Genomic DNA, 20,360 nt, shown 5'->3' on the forward strand with positions numbered 1-20,360 from the left:
AGTCACTGTCGTATCCGCTTCAACTACCTCCCCCGGCAGCGGGTTCCAGGCACCCACCACCTATGTAAAAAAAAACTTGCCTCGTACATCTCTTTTAAACCCTGCCCCTCGCCCTAAAACCTATAGCCCCGAGTAATTGACTCTTCCACCCTGGGAAAAAGCTTCCGACGCAGCATCAACACTGAGTAGATCTGCGTGATTATAGAATCATAGAATCCTACAGTGCAGAAGGAGGCCATTTGGCCCATCGAGTCTGCACTGACCACTATCCCACCCCGGCCCTATCCCCACAACCCCATGCATTTATACAAGCCAGTCCCTCTGACACTAAGGAGCAATTTAATTGCAATTGTAATTTTGCAATTGTAAATTTAATTGTAACTGGATTACAGAGTACTGGGCTAATGGTAAGATACTTGGTAGTGTGGCTGAACAAAGAGATCTCGGTGTCCATGTGCATAGATCCCTGAATGTTGGCACCCAGGTTGATAGGGTTGTTAAGAAGGCGTACGGAGTGTTAGCTTTTATTGGGAGAGGGATTGAGTTTCGGAGCCAGGAGGTCATGTTGCAGCTGTACAAAACTCTGGTGCGGCCGCACTTGGAGTATTGCGTACAGTTCTGGTCGCCGCATTTTAGGAAGGATGTGGAAGCATTGGCAAGGGTGCAAAGGAGATTTACCAGGATGTTGCCTGGTATGGTGGGAAGGTCTTATGAGGAAAGGCTGAGGGACTTGAGGTGGGTTTTTTTTTAGAGAGAAGAAAGTTAAGAGGTGACTTAATAGAGGCATACATGATGATCAGAGGATTAGACAGGGTGGATAGTGAGAGCCTTTTTCCTCGGCTCTTGATAGCTAGCACGAGGGGACATAGCTTTAAATTGAGGGGTGAGAGATATAGGACAAATGTCAGAGGTAGGTTCTTCACTCTGAGTAGTGAGGGCGTGGAATGCCCTGCCTGCAACAGTAGTGGACTTGCCAACATTAAGGGCATTTAAATGGTCATTGGATAAACATATGGATGACATTGGAATAGTGTAGGTTAGATGGGCTTTAGATTGGTTTCACTGGTCGGCGCAACATCGAGGGCCGAAGGGCCTGGACTTCGCTGTAATGTTCTATGTTCAATTTAGCATGGCCAATGCACCTCACCCGCACATCTTTGGATTGTGGGAAGAAACCGGAGCGCCCGGAGTAAACCCACGTGGACATGGGGAGAATTGTACAAACGACATACAGACAGTGACCCAAGCTGGGAATTGAACTCTGGCCCCTGGCACTGTGAGGCAGCAGTGCTAACCACTGTGCCACCGTGCAGATTCTGGTCTGAATACGGACAGCATTATTACAGAGGATATCGGGGTGATTCTAGTCTGAATAGGCACAGCATTATAACACTGAGTATACCCCCTGTTACTGTTACACTTTTCAAACACACGCTGTTTCTGTACATCTATCCTCAGCTCGGAGAGCAAATAGCCAATTTCCACTTTTCACCCAAAATGTGAATAGACCCGGGACATAAAAATGGGGAAAGTAGTAAAACATCAGACAGTGTGTAACCCGGGGAGGATGGAGTCAGTGAGATCAGACAGTGTGTAACCCGGGGAGGATGGAGTCAGTGAGATCAGACAGTGTGCAACCCGGGGAGGATGGAGTCAGTGAGACCAGACAGTGTGTAACCCGGGGAGGATGGAGTCAGTGAGATCAGGCAGTGTGTAACCCGGGGAGGATGGAGTCAGTGAGATCAGACAGTGTGTAACCCGGGGAGGATGGAGTCAGTGAGATCAGACAGTGTGTAACCCGGGGAGGATGGAGTCAGTGAGATGAGATAGTTTGTGAACTTCGTTAATATGTCAAATGGTAATATTGTAATTGAAACATTTCCAACACTCCTGCTTCCCCTTCAGCATCTTTTGATGTCGGGTATGTGGCTAAATTGTCATTTTGATTCACACTGGCACTATTTGACTCTCTTTCTCTTTTGGCATAATCAGATCTCCGGGGGAGCGCTGGATTAATTGTGAATATCCACAGTTGCAATTCAGCAGGGATTGTGACCTGAAGAACTATAAGAGGTGAACCAGCACAGTATTGTGAGAGCGCCAGCCCGAGAGAACCCTTCACATTCAAACAGCTTCCATATATTTTCTGGAGAGGAAGGTAAGAGGAAGTTCCATTTACTCTGGTCCTGTAGCAAGTACAAAAAGATGATAAAGTGAGGTTGGAAATGCTGAGTGAGATATGGAGTGTGTGAGCACCAAGCACAATTATCCAGTGTAAGGCTGTGTGATGTACCATGAAGTTGGAGCAGTTTGTGTCTCGTGAAACACCGCGCCTGAATTTCACAAGCCCCCGACAGCGTCACGTTTTGGTGTTTAAAACACGCAATATTGGAATTGCAGTTTCATTGTTAAACAGAACTGGTTGACTGTTCTGGGTTAATCTTCCTCTGAACTGAACTGAGGGTGTGTTGTGGGAAATTCACCACTTCGGAGTCAGACTTGGAGGTTCAACAAACAGTTTTATTCAGACAAAGCTTTGGGAGAAGCGCTGGCACTCCGCAGTGCAGGCACTCACCTTCTCAACTACACAATGGTAGTTGAGCATCTTTTATACATTGTTCGACAATAGACAGTGTGGACATTAGCCGTTAGCACATCGTTACAAGTTGAGTAGACGGGTATGGACATCGACAGTTAACACATGGTTATACATAGAGTAGATACATATATGCAGTTATGTCTTCCATCAATGGCTGATCTTGTTATATACATTTATGCATTTATGTCCCTCATCAGTGGCTGATCTCGTCATCAAACTCATTGTTCTGGGTCTGCTTTTATCTCAAGTTTAAGGTGCCTCAAGGTCTGACCTGTTTCCTGCTGTAATTTAAACACTAAAGGTTTTAACTCTTTATGTAATGTCTGTGCCCAAAGTCAGTGCCTCTTAATGTCTTTTTCCAGAGTCCATTTTGTGTGCCGGGTAACCATTTTGTCTCCTTTACTTTGATTTCTCTCCAACAGGGTGTGTGATGGTGGTTTTGTTATTTCCGTTTTCAGTTATTTTTGCTGAGCGATTTCCTGTGTTGCCAGGGTAACGATCTGACTGATCTCAGTACCAGAGACAGAGGTGTGGACACCAACCGGTGGAGAGAAAGCAGCTGGGTGGGGGGGCCAGGCGAGGGGATCAGTCCGTGTGAGGCAGATTCTGGAGATAGACAGAGGCGATGAGATATGTTAATCAGAAAGGAGAGAGAGACCAGGGGGAACCGACACTGAGACAGACGGGGGTCAGGGAGAAGAGGAAAAACAGTGAGCTGGAGAGAGACACACTGATACAGACGCAGGGAAGATAGAAATTGAGATGGGAAGTGAGGAAGCAGCAACGATAAAAAACAGGGAGCCAGTGGTGGGGCAATTTGTGTATATCAGAGAGGGCATTAGTAGTGTCGTGAGAGATGACCCTTAGTTCTTGAAGATCAAAGTGTAAAATCAGTTGGGTGGCCCTGAGTAACAGCCAGGGACAGAAACCATTGGTGTGAATTGCTTGTGCTCCCAATTTCCTTCCAACAAGCCCACAGGTGAACTCATCCTATTGGCAAACCAAATAAATCAGATAAACTGAGGGACATAATAAAAGCAGGGGCCCCTTAAAAAGCCGGGAGTCGCCCCAAACAAAATAAAGCAAAGTGTAAAGAAAACAAAAGGTGATTAAAGGGATGGATAATGGATGTCAGCCCCTGCTGGGCTTCAGTGATGCCCGTGGACTTCGCATGCTCCCTCTCCAGGGTCGCACTGCCACATATGTAGCCGCAGTAGAGGGACAGACAGTCGGGTGGGACGACCCTCTTGGTTATCCTCTGCCTGGGCCTGCTTATGGCAAATCTAGCCAGGCCCGGGAGCAGGTTCACAAGGCGGTCCTCTGCCTTCCCCACCCCCACCGCTCCGCACCAGGTGCCCGTAAATCAGGAGCGTGGGACTGAAGTGCAAACAGAACATCAATGAAATATTTTTTGGGTAACGAAAAGGGAGTCCAGCCTAAGACAGTGAATGTAAACGTATCCCACAGATTCCACAAGACTGCAAAGAGGGCAGGATACTTGGGAGCCCGTGAACTGGTACAATTTATGGTTGCGTGGTACTGCTGCGGGCATGAGTCTCCACTCCAGGACCCCAACGTATCGGAAGTGGATCCCTTCATAGCGGGACCTCCATTGGGAATCTCCGCCGCCGGACGGCAACAAGGCGCACCAAGGAATGTCTGGCGAGGGCCAGTAGTGGAAGGTGTGCAGCAGCAGCCCAGACAGGAAACCCTCCGTGTCGTGGCAAAAGGCACAGAGAGCATTTTCACAAGGCAGCTCAAACTATGGGGTGCCAAATCCAGGAAGTGGGGTCTGGGCTTAGGGCCAATGTGAAATTCCGTCTGAGCACGTGCATGCTGAGATGGGATCCCACCGCAAGTGTGATGTCGGGTCTGGGCACGTGAACAGACTGGGAATAGAGGGATACAAACGGATGGTCTTGTTAGGTACACATGATCGGTGCAGGCTTGGAGGGCCGAAGGACCTGTTCCTGTGCTGTCCTGTTTTTTGTGCTTTGTTCTTTGACGGTTCTAAGGTCATAGATGTCATTGGCCATGAGCTGAACCTCCACTGGTGCATATTCAGCTAGCTCATGGGGTGTCATCCAGCCCACTCTGCCACCACGCAGCACGTCCCAGACCCTGGAACCTGGCAGCAACAGCCTTCCTCTCTGCCAGCCACCTGAAATGGTATTGGTGGAGGAGCAGATTCCTGAGCAGCGGCTTCCGAATGACAGCTGCTACTCCAGACAGGAGAGAGATGTGGAACAAGGTGACCATGACCCAGACTTTCAGAAGCTCCTTGTAAAAGATGGGCAACACTTGCAGGGAGCCAAGGAGACCGCTCGGGTCTGTGAACGGGAGCTGCATGTCATAGTTCAGGCCATGCACCTGGCGGAAGAAATACATGGCCAGGGTACACCATCGAGGAGGGGGTTCAAAGCAGAGGTTTCCCTGCAGGGTCTGAAGGTGGAAGGTCCCCATCTGGTTGTGAAGGCAAACCAGTGCCTGATCGCTCTCCCGAAGCGGGAGATTCAAACATAGCAGTGACCCAGTGCAGCCTGTTGTCCCAGAAGAACTCTCCGAGCGTTCTCTGGATCTTTGTGACAAAGGTGGGGAGGGGTCAGAATGAGCAGCCGGTACCACAGCATCGAGGCAATCAGCTGGTTTATGACGTGAATTCGCACCCTGAATCGCCCACTTCTGTTTAAAATTTATTTATTAGTCTCAAAAGTAGGCTTACATTAACACTGCAATGAAGTTACTGTGAAAATCCCCCAGTCACCACACTCGTGCTCCTGTTCGGCTACACTGAGGGCAAATTTAACACGGCCAATGCTCACAACCAGAATGTCTTTCGGAGGGTTGGAAGAAACTGGAGCACCCAGAGGAAACCCACACATACATGGGAGAAGGTGAGGATTCCTGACTAACAGTCACCCCAGCCAGGAATCGAACCTGGATCCCTGACGCAGTGAAGCAGTCGTGCAAACCACTTGCCACCGTGCCACCCGATTTGCTCTCTCTCTCCTCCCTCCCTGAACCATTTATTATTGTTACATGTATTAGTGTACAGTGAGAAGTATTCTTGCATGCTCTTTGGACAAAGCATACCATTCAGAGAGAAGGAAAGTGGAGAGTGCCGTGTTATAGTCATTGTTAGGGTGCAGAGAAAGATCAACTTAATATGACGTAGGTTGATTCAAAAGTCTGATGGAGACTTTAAAGGAATAGGAGTTTTAGAAGCATAGAACGATAGTGAAATGTAGATTTGGAGGGTTTGCTGGGCACAGCTCGCAAGAGGTCACCACACTCTGGCACCATCTTGGATTAATTTGCATTTGCTCTTTCCCCCTATCTGAAGCATTTGCGCTCTCTCGCTCTCCTCCCTCCCTGAACCATTTGCTGTCTCTCTGTCCTTGAACCATTTGCGCTCTTTCTCATTCTCTCTCTCTCTTTCTGTCTGTCCCTGCACTATTCTCTCCTCCTCTCTCGAAAATATCTATGACTGTCACACTACATTCTGAACTCTCTCGTTTCCTTCTCTATGAATGGTATGCTTTGTCTGTACCTTGCGCAAGAAACAATACTTTTCACTGTGTGCTCATACATGTGACAGTAATACATCAACCTTACTGGGTTTCTTTCTATCAATTAGTGATTATAATGAGGCTGAGCTCTCTATTGGCGAGGGACAGCTGATTGATATCTGGCTGCATGGATACGAGGAGGGGGGCAGCGTAATTCCTCCCTTGGGCTTCTCGCATGCGCAGGGACAGTCATGACCGGCAATGCGCCTGTGCAGAATCAAACTGGAAACAGGGCACGGGACCACTCAATGCGCATGCGCTGGCATTCCGTCTGAGCGTGCGCGAGAGGAAATGGTGACCAATTAACAGTGAGAAAGTGTTTGAATAGAAACAGCCTCAGCACTGAGAAAATCTGGGTGATTCCATTCTGAATACAGACCATCAATACTGTGTGTGTCTGGGTGATTCTAGTCTGAATAGACACAGCATTATAATACTCAGTATATCTAGGTGATTCTTGTCTAAATACAGGCAGCATCAACACTGAGTATATAAAGTTAATTCATTTGTCACAAGTAAGGCGTTGCATTTTAAATTCTACAAGAACAGTTTCAAGCCAGTATTTCTATTTCCCCGTTGTACTGGTGTTCCATTATAAAGTATAAAAGACTGATTCAGACCAGTATTCTTATTTCATCGTTTGAGTGGTTTTGCATCTTCAAGAATACCTGACAAGTTCAGAGTATTCTTATTCCCCGTCTTCCTGCTCTCCTGGGTTAGGTAGAAAGCAATCAGAATTTAGGGAACTAGGTGGAAAATTAGCAGACAGGACCTCGCGTGTAATAAGACCAGGATTACCTGCGAGGGAGTACAGAAATAGCGAAATAAGACAGATCACCCTGTTACTCTTTATCCATCCAGCATGGCTGGAAAGATGGTGCAGGAGGGAATGCTTCAGATTTCAGGGACAGTGGGACTTGCTCTGTGGGGGATGGCATGTGTAGAAGGGGGACAGATTGCACCTGAATATAGTTGATCCCGAGTTCCTTGAGGAGTGTCTTGCCAGTGTTGTTGTGAGGGCTTTTTCCTAAGTCATCTGGGGTATGAGAAATATGGAGGAATAATAGCGTGCGCAAAGAGACTGTGTCCGTCTCTGTGGCTCGGGAGGGTAAGGGGCAGAGCGGGAGGGCAATAGTTATTGGGGACTCGTTAGTTAGAGGGATAGATAGGAGGTTCTGTGGCAGCAAAAGAGACTCACGGATGGTATGTTGCCTACCAGATGCCAAGGTCCGTGACGTCTCAGACCGTGTTTTCTGGATTCTGAAGGGGGAGGGGAAACAGTCACAAGTCGTGGTACACATTGGTACCAATGACATAGGTAAGAGAAGGGACGGGGATTTAAAGCAGGAATTTCTGGAGCTGGGCTGGAAGCTGAGAGCCAAGACAAAACATGTGGTCATCTCTGGTACGTTGCCGGTGCCACGTGATAGCGAGTTGAGGAACAGGGAGAGAGTGCAGTTTAACATGTGGTTGCAGGGATGGTGTAGGAGGGAGGGTTTCAGATACGTGGATAATTGGAACACATTCTGGGGAAGGTGGGACCTGCACAAACAGGACGGGGTGCACCTGAACCAGAGGGGCACCAATATCCCAGGAGGGAAATTTGTTACGGCTTTTCAGAGGGGTTTAAACTAATTTGTCAGGGGAGTGGGAAAAGGAATTGTAGTCCAGAAGTCAGTGAGGGTGGTGAGGTATTGGGGAAGGTATCAGGGTCAAGGGTGGGTACCGGTAGACAGGAAGGTGGGTTGAAGTGTGTCTACTTCAATGCAAGGAGCATCCGGAACAAGGTAGATGAACTTGGGGCGTGGATTGGTACTTGGGACTACGATGTTGTGGCCATTACGGAGATGTGGGTAGAACAAGGACAGGAATGGTTGTTGGACGTTCCGGGGTATAGATGTTTCAGTAAGTGTAGGGAAGCTGGTAAAAGAGGTGGAGGAGTGGCATTGTTAATCAAGGATAGTTTAACGGCTGCAGAAAGGCACTTTGAGGGGGATCTGCACACTGAGGTAATATGGGCTGAGGTTAGAAATAGGAAAGGAGCGGTCACGTTGTTAGGAGTTTACTATAGGCCCCCAAATAGTAATAGAGATGTGGAGGAAGAAATTGCTAAGCAGATTATGGATATGTGTGGGGGTCACAGGGTAGTTGTCATGGGGGACTTTAACTTTCCAAATATTGATTGGAACCTTTGTAGGTCAAATAGTTCGGATGGGGCAGTTTTTGTGCAGTGTGTGCAGGAGGGTTTCCTGACACAATATGTGGATAGGCCGACAAGAGGTGAGGCCACATTGGATTTGGTACTGGGAAATGAACCGGGCCAAGTGTTAGATTTGGTTGTGAGAGAGCACTTTGGAGATAGTGACCACAATTCGGTGTCTTTTGTTATTGCAATGGAGAGGGATAGGGCCGTACGGCAGGGCAAGGTTTATAATTGGGGGAGAGGTAATTATGATGCGATTAGGCAAGAATTAGGGGGCATAAGTTGGGAACAGAAACTGTTAGAGAAAGGAACGAATGAAAAGTGGAACTTTTTCAAGGAACAAATACTGGGTGTCCTTGATAGGTATGTCCCTGTCAGGCAGGGAGGAAATGGCCGAGTGAGGGAACCATGGTTCACGAAAGAGGTGGAATGTCTTGTGAAAAGGAAGAGGGAAGCTTATGTAGGGATGAGGAAACAAGGTTCAGATGGCTCGATTGAGGGTTACAAGTTAGCAAGGAATGAGCTGAAAAAGGGGCTTAGGAGGGGACACGAGAAGTCCTTGGCGGGTCGTATCAGGAAAACCCCAAGGCTTTTTACTCTTATGTGAGGAATAAAAGAATGACCAGGGTGAGGTTAGGGCTGGTCAAGGACAGTAGTGGGAACTTGTGTATGGAGTCAGTAGAGATAGGCGAGGTGATGAATGAATACTTTTCTTCAGTGTTCACCAAGGAGAGGGGCCATGTTTTTGAGGAAGAGAAGGTGTTACAGGCTAATAGGCTGGAGGAAATAGATGTTCGGAGGGAGGATGTCCTGGCAGTTTTGAATAAACTGAAGGTCGATAAGTCCCCTGGGCCTGATGAAATGTATCCTAGGATTCTTTGGGAGTCAAGGGATGAGATTGCAGAGCCTTTGGCTTTGATCTTTGGGTCCTCGCTGTCCACGGGGATGGTGCCAGAGGACTGGAGAATGGCGAATGTTGTTCCTCTGTTGAAGAAAGGGAATAGAAATGACCCTGGTAATTATAGACCGGTTAGTCTTACTTCGGTGGTTGGTAAGTTGATGGAAAAGGTCCTTAGAGATGGGATTTACGACCATTTAGAAAGATGCGGATTAATCCGGGATAGTCAGCACGGATTCGTGAAGGGCAAGTCATGCCTCACAAATTTGATAGAATTTTTTGAAGAGGTAACTAGGTGTGTTGGTGAACGTAGGGCAGTTGATGTCATATACATGGATTTTAGTAAGGCGTTTGATAAGGTCCCCCATGGTCGGCTTATGAAAGTGAGGAGGTGTGGGATAGAGGGAAAGTTGGCCGATTGGATAGGTAACTGGCTGTCTGATCAAAGACAGAGGGTGGTGGTGGATGGAAAATTTTCGGATTGGAGGCAGGTTGCTAGTGGAGTGCCGCAGGGATCAGTGCTTGGTCCTCTGCTCTTTGTGATTTTTATTAACGACTTAGAGGAGGGGGCTGAAGGGTGGATCAGTAAATTTGCTGATGACACCAAGATTGGTGGAGTCGTGGATGAGGTGGAGGGCTGTTGTAGGCTGCAAAGAGACATAGATAGGATGCAAAGCTGGGCTGAAAAATGGCAAATGGAGTTTAACCCTGATACATGTGAGGTGATTCATTTTGGTAGGACTAATTTAAATGTGGATTACAGGGTCAAAGGTAGGGTTCTGAAGACTGTGGAGGAACAGAGAGATCTTGGGGTCCATATCCACAGATCTCTGAAGGTTGCCACTCAAGTGGATAGAGCTGTGAAGAAGGCCTATAGTGTGTTAGCTTTTATTAACGGGGTTGGAGTTTAAGAGCTGTGGGGTTATGCTGCAACTGTACAGGACCTTGGTGAGACCACATTTGGAATATTGTGTGCAGTTCTGATCACCTCACTATAAGAAGGATGTGGAAGCGCTGGAAAGTGTGCAGAGGAGATTTACCAGGATGCTGCCTGGTTTGGAGGGTAGGTCTTATGAGGAAAGGTTGAGGGAGCTAGGGCTGTTCTCTCTGGAGCGGAGGAGGCTGAGGGGAGACTTAATAGAGGTGTATAAAATGATGAAGGGGATAGATAGAGTGAACGTTCAAAGACTATTTCCTCGGGTGGATGGAGCTATTACAAGGGGGCATAACTATAGGGATCGTGGTGGGAGATATAGGAAGGATATCAGAGGTAGGTTCTTTACGCAGAGAGTGGTTGGGGTGTGGAATGGACTGCCTGCAGTGACAGTGGAGTCAGACACTTTAGGAACATTTAAGCGGTTATTGGATAGGCACATGGAGCACACCAGGATGATAGGGAGTGGGATAGCTTGATCTTGGTTTCAGATAAAGCTCGGCACAACATCGAGGGCCGAAGGGCCTGTTCTGTGCTGTACTGTTCTATGTTCTATCATACTGGGAGAGTCAGATAGCACTCGTCTGGAGAGTAGTAATAGGTGAAGGCGGATTAAGGGTGAAAGTAATGTTGTTGAAATCAGGGTTTCGACACATGTATGTGAATGTGTAGAGTATAACAAATGAGATTGGTGAGTTACGGACACAGATTCCGGTGTGGAAGTTTGATGCTCTGATGATGACAGAGACTTGGATCCAGGAAAGGCAGAACTGGGTACAAGGTGTTTAGAAAAGCTAGGACTGGAAGGAAAGGAGGAGGAGGTGGCGGTATTGGTTAAGGGAGAGCTTCGTAGTGCTGGAGAAACAGCATGTCCCAGCGGATTCAAGGACAGTATCAATTTGGTTAAAGCAAAGGAAGAAATAAAGGCGCATTTATATTGCTTCTGTGTAGACTACAGACCACCCAGAATATATCTGAATTCATTGCTGGAAAATGCAAAAATTATAGTTACAATTTCATTACCTGAATGTATACTTGGACAGTAGGAGTATAATGGGTGGAGGGGGGTCAGAGGATCCAATATATGAGCAATCTTCGACAATAATGAGCCTGCAGTTCACCAAGAAAGGCTGCACTGTCGGACCTGCTTCTCGAAAATGAGGTGGGCCAAGCAGATCAAGTGTCAAATGTCATTGAGCAGATAGTCATAGAATCCTACAGTGCAGAAGGCCATTCAGTCCATTGAGTCTACACCAACCACAATCCCACCCAGGGCCTATCCCCACAACCCCATGTGTTTACCCTGGCTACACCCTCTGACACTAAGGGGCAATTGCGCATGGTCTATCCACCTAACCCGCACTCTGTTGTACTGTAAGGTTTAGGGCGTTAATAGAGAAGGACAAAGGGCAATGCAGAGCATAAACACTTAACTCAGGGGAGAGACAACTTCAGTGGAGCAGGCACAAAGCTGGTTTATTTAGACTGCAATGAAAGAATGGGGGTAAACTAGGTGAGCGATGGGTTACGTTCAGAAAAGAAATGACCCGGGCACGGACAAGTTATATCCCCTCGAAAGTGAAAGGGCAAACGATACCAGAGATCCCTGGATGAAAAAAAGAGAGAAATTAAGATCAGGAAGAAAAAAAATGTGCGTATAACTAGTGTCATGTATAAAATTCAGTTGAGAACAGAAAGAGATACAAAAGGTTCAGAGTGGAGGGGAAAAATCACATTCGAAAGACGGAGACAACGCTGACAGCCAACATAAAGGTGAATCCCAACGTCTTCTATAGTCACATACATTGTAATATGGTGACAAGTGGGAAGTAAGGCGAATAGGTACCATAAAAGGGAATTTCTGCTTGGAGCCCAGGGCATGCTGAGGTATTAAATGAATACCTTGTGCCTGCCTTTACCAAGGAGATATATGCTACGAATGCCATGGAAACACGAGAAACCTCTGTCACAAGAGGGTTCAGAATTGATAAGGAGGAATAGATTGTCAGTACTGAAAGTTGACAAGGCACCAGTGGCAGATAAGATGTGTCCAAAGATATTGAAGGATGAGAATGGAAATTGCAGAGGGCCTGGCCATAATCTTCTGGTTTCCTTGGACTCCAATGAGGTACCAGAGGACTGGAGAATTGTAAATGTTACAGCCTTGCTCAAAGAAAAGGTTTTAAGGACCATCCATGCAAGCACTGGCTCGTAAGTTTAATATCTGTTTTATTATTGTCACATGTATTGGCATGCAGTGCAAAGTATTGTTTCTTGCGCGCTATACAGACAAAACATACTGTTCATAGAGTACATAGAGGAGAATATAAGAACTAGGATCGGGAGCAGGCCATCAGGCCCATCGAGTCTGCTCCACCATTCAATAGGATCGTGGCTGACCTTTTTGTAGACTCAGCTCTACTTACCCGCCCACTCTCCATAACACCCAATTCCTTTACTGTTGAAAAATCTATCTTTGCCTTAAAAACATTCAACGAGTTAACCTCAACTGCTCCACTGAGCAGGAAATTCCACAGATTCACAGCCCTTTGGGTGATGAAGTTCCTGCTCAACTCAGTCCTAAATCTGCTTCCCGTTATTCTGAGGCCATTCCCCCGAATTCTAGTTCACCCGCCAGTGGAAACAACCTCATGTCTCCTTATCTATTCCCTTCATAACCCCCCCCCAGTTCTTCTTCTAAATTCCAATGAGTATAGTCCCAGTCTACTCAGTCTCTCCTCATAAGCTAACCCCCTTAACTCCGGAATCAACCCAGTGAATCTCCTCTGCACCCCCTCCAGTGCCAGTATATCCTTTCTCAAATAAGGAGAACAAAACTGTACACAGTACTCCAGGTATGGCCTCACCAGCACCGTATACAGCTGCAACATAACTTCCTGGTTTTTAAACTCCATCCCTCTATCAATAAAGCACAAAATTCCATTTGCTGCCTTAATTACCTGCTGCACCTGCAAATCAACCTTTTGCGATTCATGCTCAAGGACACCCAGGTCCCTCTGCACATCAGCATGCTGCATTTTTTCACCATTTAAATCATAGTCCATTTTGCTGTTGTTCCCACCAAAATGGATGACCTCACATTTACCATCATTGTAGTCCCATCTGCCAGACCCTTGCCCAATCAAACTATCTATGTCCCTCTTCAGGTTCTAGTGTCATCTGCGAACTTTGACACACTACTCTTGGTCTCCAATTCCAATTCCAAATCACAGGAAGGAAATAATGGCCATGCCTGGAGAATTCGGGGGAATGGCCTCAGAATAACGGGAAGTTTTGTTCTCACTTGAGAAAGGGTGTACTGGCACTGGAGAGATGAGAGATTCATTAGATTCAGGATGTAATGTTAGAGTCATAGATTTTTAAAAGCATGGAATGTGAGTAAAATATAGAATTAGAGGCTATGTTGGGGATGACTTGGAAGAAATCAACACACTCCGATGCCATCTCGGGCACACTTCCAGAAGTAATGATTCACTACAGAATTAGTAGTGACTTGGAATCAAGTGGTTTGAATCGGAAAAGCCAGCTTAAAAAAAGTATCAGGAGGAAACAAACAAAAAAAGATCGATAAGAATAATGCGGTGTACATGGACTATAAAAAGGCATTGGATATAAAGCAATGCAGAGGACTTGTGAGAAAAGTTTCAGTTCATGGAATAAAACAGACATTAGCAACGTTGAGAGAAAAAAATGGCTGAAAATTGGAAGCAGAACGTGATGCTCAATGGATATATTTCGGGCAGAGAAAGGGTTGTAGGGATGTTCCCCAGGGATCGGGATTGTGACCCATGCTTTATCTGGAATATATTCTGATCTCGATCTTGATGTGCAGGGGACAATTTCAAATTTTGCAAACACATAAAGGTATGAAGTATTATAAACTGTGAGGAGGACAGTGTGGAACTCCAAATGGGTAATGACAAGTTGCTGAAGTGGGCATATAGTTGGCAGCAATAATTTGTGGCATTGAAGTGAGAACTGATGGATTTGGTTGGAAGAAAACGGAGAGACAAAAAATAAGGTGTACAATTCTCAATGAGGGCAGGAACTGGGGAACGTGTGCACATGCACATCGATCAAAGTACAAAGAAAATTACAGCACAGGAACAGGCCCTTTGGCCCTCCAAGCCTCAACCGACTATGCTGCCCGACTGAACTAAAACCCCCTACCCTTCCGGGGACCATATCCCTCTATTCCCATCCTATTCATGGACTTGTCAAGACGCCCCTTAAAAGTCACTACCCTCCCCGCTTCCACTACCTTCCCCAGCAACAAGTTCCAGGCACCCACCACCATCTGTGTAAAAAGTCTGCCCCGCACAAATCCTTTAAACCTCGTACCTTGAAGCTGTGCCCCCTAGTAATTGATTCTACCACCCTGGGAAAAAGCTTCTGACTATCCACTCTGTCCATGCCTCTCATAATCTTGTAGACTTCTTTCAGGTCGCCCCTCAACCTCCGTCGTTCCAGTGAGAACAAACCAAGTTTCTCCAACCTCTTCTCATGGCTAATGTCCTCCTACCAGGCGACATCCTGGTAAATCTTTTCTGAACCCTCTCCAAAGCCTCCACATCCTTCTGGTAGAGTGGCGACCAGAATTGAACACTATATTCCGAGTGCAGCCTAACTAAGGTTCCATAAAGCTGCAACATGACTTGCCAATTTTTAAACTCAGTGCCCCGGCTGATGAAGGCAAGCATGACATCTGTACCTGCATTGCCACTTTCAGTGACCTGTGTACCTGTACACCCAGATCCCTTTGCCTATCAATACTGTTAAGGGTTCTGCCATTTACTGTACATTTCCAATCTGTATTAGACCTTCCAAAATGCATTACTTCACATTTGTCCGGATTAAACTCCATCTGCCATCTCTCCACCCAAGTCTCCAACTGATCTATATCCGGCTGTATCCTCTGATGGTCCTCGTCACTATCCGCAAATCCACCAACTTTTATGTTATCCGCAAACTTATTAATCAAACCAGTTACATTTTCCTCCAAATCATTTATATATATACTGCGACCCCGTTATAACGCGATGGTTGGGGTCCATAAAATGTTATCGCGAAAAAAGCATGGTCGCGCTAAATCGGGGTCCTATTTCGGGGTCCAATCAGGGTTAAAAAAAATGGGTCCAATGATTCATCGCGTTATTTCCGAATTTGCGCTAAATCGGTTCCACTGTATTACAAACAGGAGAGGTCCCATCACTGATCCCTGAGGAACAGCACTTGTCACAGCCCTCCATTCAGAAATGCGTCCTTCCACTGCTACCCTCTGTCTTCTTTGACCGAGCCAGTTTTGTATCCACCTTGCCAGCTCACCTCTGATCCAATGCGACTTCACCTTCTGCACCAGTCTGCCATGAGGGACCTTGTCAAAGGATAGAAGCATAGAACCATAGAAAATTACAGCTCAGAAACAGGCCTTTTGGCCCTTCTTGTCTGTGCCGAACCATTTTATGCCGAGTCCCACTGACCTGCACTTGGACCATATCCCTCCACAACCCTCTCATCCATGAACCCGTCCAAGTTTTTCTTAAATGTTAAAAGTGACCCCGCATTTACCACTTTATCCGGCAGCTCATTCCACACTCCCACCACTCTCTGCGTGAAGAAGCCCCCCCTAATATTCCCTTTAAACTTTTCTCCTTTCACCCTTAACCCATGCCCTCTCGTTTTTTTCTCCCCTAGCCTCAGCGGAAAAAGCCTGCTTGCATTCACTCTATCTATACCCATCAAAATCTTATACACCTCTATCAAATCTCCCCTCAATCTTCTACGCTCCAGGGAATAAAGTCCCAACCTGTTCAATCTCTCTCTGTAACTCAGCTTCTCAAGTCCCGGCAACATCCTTGTGAACCTTCTCTGCACTCTTTAAATCTTATTTACATCCTTCCTGTAACTAGGTGACCAAAACTGTACACAATACTCCAAATTCGGCCTCACCGATGCCTTATATAACCTTACCATAACACTCCAGCTTTTATACTCGATACTCCGATTTATAAAGGCCAATGTACCAAAGGCACTCTTTACGACCCTATCCACCTGTGACGTCACTTTTAGGGAATTCTGTACCTGTATTCCCAGATCCCTCTGTTCAGCTGCACTCTTCAGAGTCCTACCATTTACCCTGTACGTTCTACTTTGATTTGTCCTTCCAAAGTGCAATATCTCACACTTGTCTGCGTTAAATTCCATTTGCCATTTTTCAGCCCATTTTTCTAGTTGGTCCAAATCCCTCTGCAAGCTTTGAAAACCTTCCTCACTGTCCACTACACCTCCAATCTTTGTATCATCAGCAAACTTGCTGATCCAATTTACCACATTATCATCCAGATCATTGATATAGATGACAAACAACAATGGACCCAACACCGATCCCTGCGGCACACCACTAGTCACAGGCCTCCACTCAGAGAAGCAATCCTCCACAACCATTCTCTGGTTTCTTCCATTGAGCCAGTGTCTTATCCAATTTACTACCTCCCCATGTATACCGAGCGACTGAACCTTCCAAACTAACCTCCCAAGAGGGACCTTGTCAAAGGATCATTAAGATCATTGAACGTGACGGAATGTGTCCGCTTTGCGATGGGTACGATTGTGAAAAGTCCGACTGTGATTTACTGCAAGGTGAAAGTGAATGGAAAATTTGGGTTTGAGGGTATAAAGCTACAGGAGGATGGAGTCAGTGAGATCAGACAGTGTGTAACCCGGGGAGGATGGAGTCAGTGAGATCAGACAGTGTGTAACCCGGGGAGGATGGGGTCAGTGAGATAAGACAGTGTGTAACCCGGGGAGGATGGAGTCAGTGAGATCAGACAGTGTGTAACCCGGGGAGGATGGAGTCAGTGAGATCAGACAGTGTGTAACCCGGGGAGGATGGAGTCAGTTACACACTGTTTGATCTCACTGACCCGGGTTACACACTGTCTGATCTCACTGACTCCATCTTCCTGTAGCTTTATACCCTCAAACCCAAATTTTCCATTCACTTTCACCTTGAAGTAAATCACAGTCGGGCTTTGCACGATCGTACCCATAGCAAAGCGGGCACATTCTTTCAATGATCTTAATGTTCCTTTGACAGGGTCCCTCATGGCAGACTGGTGCAGGTGTCAGATAGACATCGATCTGTGCACCTGGAAGCGTGCAGTGTCTGTAATACTCATCCAGCTCTTCTCCAGATGACACAATGGATAGATTTGATAGGGAATTGCACCCGCACTGTGAGTTTACCAAACAAACAGGTCCTTTGGAAACTGAGACCGGTTATTAATTGCGCAACAGATTACTTTGCTAATCTGATAATTGGAATCTATCCAACACACAAGTCTTTGCACGTGCAAGTGTCTGAATGAAGCAAAAAGCTCTTCTCCAGATGACTCAATGGATAGATTTGATAGGGAATAGAGCCTGGACTGTTAGTTTACCAGACAAAGAAGTCCTGAGGAAACTGAAACTACTTATTAATAATTGGAAGTAAAGCTATGTTTGGTTCCAGGAGAGATGCTGCATTTTGTGAGGTAAATATTTCTAGTGGCTGGGTAGAAAGAGGGAAGTGAGTGACATCAGCGTCACGGGTGAGGGAGTTCCTGAGTACTGGAATTGTCCTATAGATAGCTGGTATTGGGAACTGCCTATATTGAGCTCAAACAACTTAGCTTCTTGTCTGGAACTGAGCATAATTTAAATTATAATTATTAATAACTGGTTATTGAGGACTGACAGGGAATGTCAGCGGTCTCTACCTGTGATGCTGCTGAAAGAAAGCCAAGCCCAATGGAGAAAGAACATTTGCAGATTGCCTGGGCTTGCCTGGACGCGCTTCAAATCAGAATACACAGGTCGAGTAAAAATGAAATACTGGAGATCTGGAACAAAAACAGAAAATGCTGGAAAATCTCAGTAGCTGTGGCAGCATCGTGGAGAGAGAAACAGAGATAACATTGAGGTTCGAACCAAGAGTCATCGTGGACTCAACATGTTTACTCTGTTTTCTTTCATTCAGATGCTGCCGGACCTGCTGGGATTTTCCAGCACCTTCTCTTTATATTTCAAGAATTGAACAGAATTAGCAGTGACTCCACGTCACAAAGAAATTTCCTGAAATATTACATGTAAAATGTATGGCTGTTATGGGGAGTTTCTCGGTGGAATTTTACATGGAAAATTGTTCTTGTTACAGGGTGTCAGAATACGGGATCGTCTAACAGCACCGTGGCTGAAGGATCAGATCCAACATCTTCAACAAGAGTGAAAATGGATGCGGGTAGGTTCAGAAAATAATTAAAATCGTAATTTCTTACAGGACAAAGTTCCAGATTTTGAGCAAGAATCAACGGTTCAAATACAAAGTTAAAAGAGAACAGGGTCTGAGTAGGAAGAGGAATTGAGTGACCATCTAGAGGTTCATCCCAGTCACAGATGGAGGGAGCTCATGAGCTCTGGTACTGTCCAATAGATAGCTGGGGGCTATAAGGTGAATCCAGACAGTGACGAAACCAGAAAATCCCACTCGAGATCAACGGACCTTTCCATGATCTGCCCCTCCCCCGCTCTGATTCTCCTGCCATGTGGGACGGTAAAATACACCCCAACAAACTGCAGCACGGTTTAAACAGTGAGTTAAGATTCCAGCTGATACCACTGGACAAGTCAAATCTCAGGATCAAACCTGGCTTAATTGGTCCTTGCTTTTATTATTTCTGTAGTGTTCGGATGTTTACTTTGGATGGCAACTACTGAACTGAGCCACTGACTCCATCCTCCCCGGGTTACACACTGTCCGATCTCACTGACTCCATCCTCCCCGGGTTACACACTGTCCGATCTCACTGACTCCATCCTCCCCGGGTTACACACTGTCCGATCTCACTGACTCCATCCTCCCCGGGTTACACACTGTCTGATCTCACTGACTCCATCCTCCCCGGGTTACACACTGTCCGATCTCACTGACTCCATCCTCCCCGGGTTACACACTGTCTGATCTCACTGACTCCATCCTCCCCGGGTTACACACTGTCTGATCTCACTGACTCCATCCTCCCCGGGTTACACACTGTCTGATCTCACTGACTCCATCCTCCCCGGGTTACACACTGTCTGATCTCACTGACTCCATCCTCCCCGGGTTACACACTGTCTGATCTCACTGACTCCATCCTCCCCGGGTTACACCCTGTCTGATCTCACTGACTCCATCCTCCCCGGGTTACACACTGTCTGATCTCACTGACTCCATCCTCCCTGGGTTACGCACTGTCTGATCTCACTGACTCCATCCTCCCCGGGTTACACACTGTCTGATCTCACTGACTCCATCCTCCCCGGGTTACACACTGTCTGATCTCACTGACTCCATCCTCCCCGGGTTACACACTGTCTGATCTCACTGACCCCATCCTCCCCGGGTTACACACTGTCTGATCACACTGACTCCATCCTCCCCGGATTACACACTGTCTGATCTCACTGACTCCATCCTCCCCGGGTTACACACTGTCTGATCTCACTGACTCCATCCTCCCCGGGTTACACACTGTCTGATCTCACTGACTCCATCCTCCCCGGGTTACACACTGTCTGATCTCACTGACTCCATCCTCCCCGGGCTACACACTGTCTGATCTCACTGACTCCATCCTCCCCGGGTTACACACTGTCTGATCTCACTGACTCCATCCTCCTGTAGCTTTATACCCTCAAACCCAAATTTTCCATTCACTTTCACCTTGAAGTAAATCACAGTCGGGCTTTGCACAATCGTACCCATAGCAAAGCGGGCACATTCTTTCAATGATCTTAATGATCCTTTGACAGGGTCCCTCATGGCAGACTGGTGCAGGTGTCAGATAGACACCGATCTTTGCACCTGGAAGCGTGCAGTGTCTGTAATACTCATCCAGCTCTTCTCCAGATGACACAATGGATAGATTTGATAGAGAGGGAATTGCACCCGCACTGTGAGTTTACCAAACAAACAGGTCCTTTGGAAACTGAGACCGGTTATTAATTGCGCAACAGATTACTTTGCTAATCTGATAATTAGAATCTATCCAACACACAAGTCTTTGCACGTGCAAGTGTCTGAATGAAGCAAAAAGCTCTTCTCCAGATGACTCAAT

General features: G+C 46.6%; 1 protein-coding gene across 6 annotated transcripts in view; it reads left to right on the forward strand.

Moving 5' to 3' along the window:
• Window positions 1–20,360, forward strand: part of LOC144485487 (NACHT, LRR and PYD domains-containing protein 3-like) — a 190,384-nt gene that overhangs the window by 33,911 nt on the left and 136,113 nt on the right. For 3 of the 6 annotated variants that reach the window (XM_078203616.1, XM_078203619.1, XM_078203618.1), the window contains exons 5-6: window positions 1,993–2,158; window positions 18,419–18,502. The exons of 1 other annotated variant lie outside the window; for it this stretch is intronic. In XM_078203616.1, the coding sequence (XP_078059742.1) occupies window positions 18,493–18,502 (10 nt within the window). In that variant the 5' untranslated portion in view covers window positions 1,993–2,158; window positions 18,419–18,492. The remainder of the gene's footprint in view (window positions 1–1,992; window positions 2,159–18,418; window positions 18,503–20,360) is intronic. 2 more of the 6 variants (XM_078203617.1, XM_078203620.1) reach the window with 1 other exon arrangement.

This window comes from Mustelus asterias, unplaced genomic scaffold, assembly GCF_964213995.1.
Source record: "Mustelus asterias unplaced genomic scaffold, sMusAst1.hap1.1 HAP1_SCAFFOLD_195, whole genome shotgun sequence".
Classification (NCBI taxonomy): domain Eukaryota; kingdom Metazoa; phylum Chordata; class Chondrichthyes; order Carcharhiniformes; family Triakidae; genus Mustelus; species Mustelus asterias.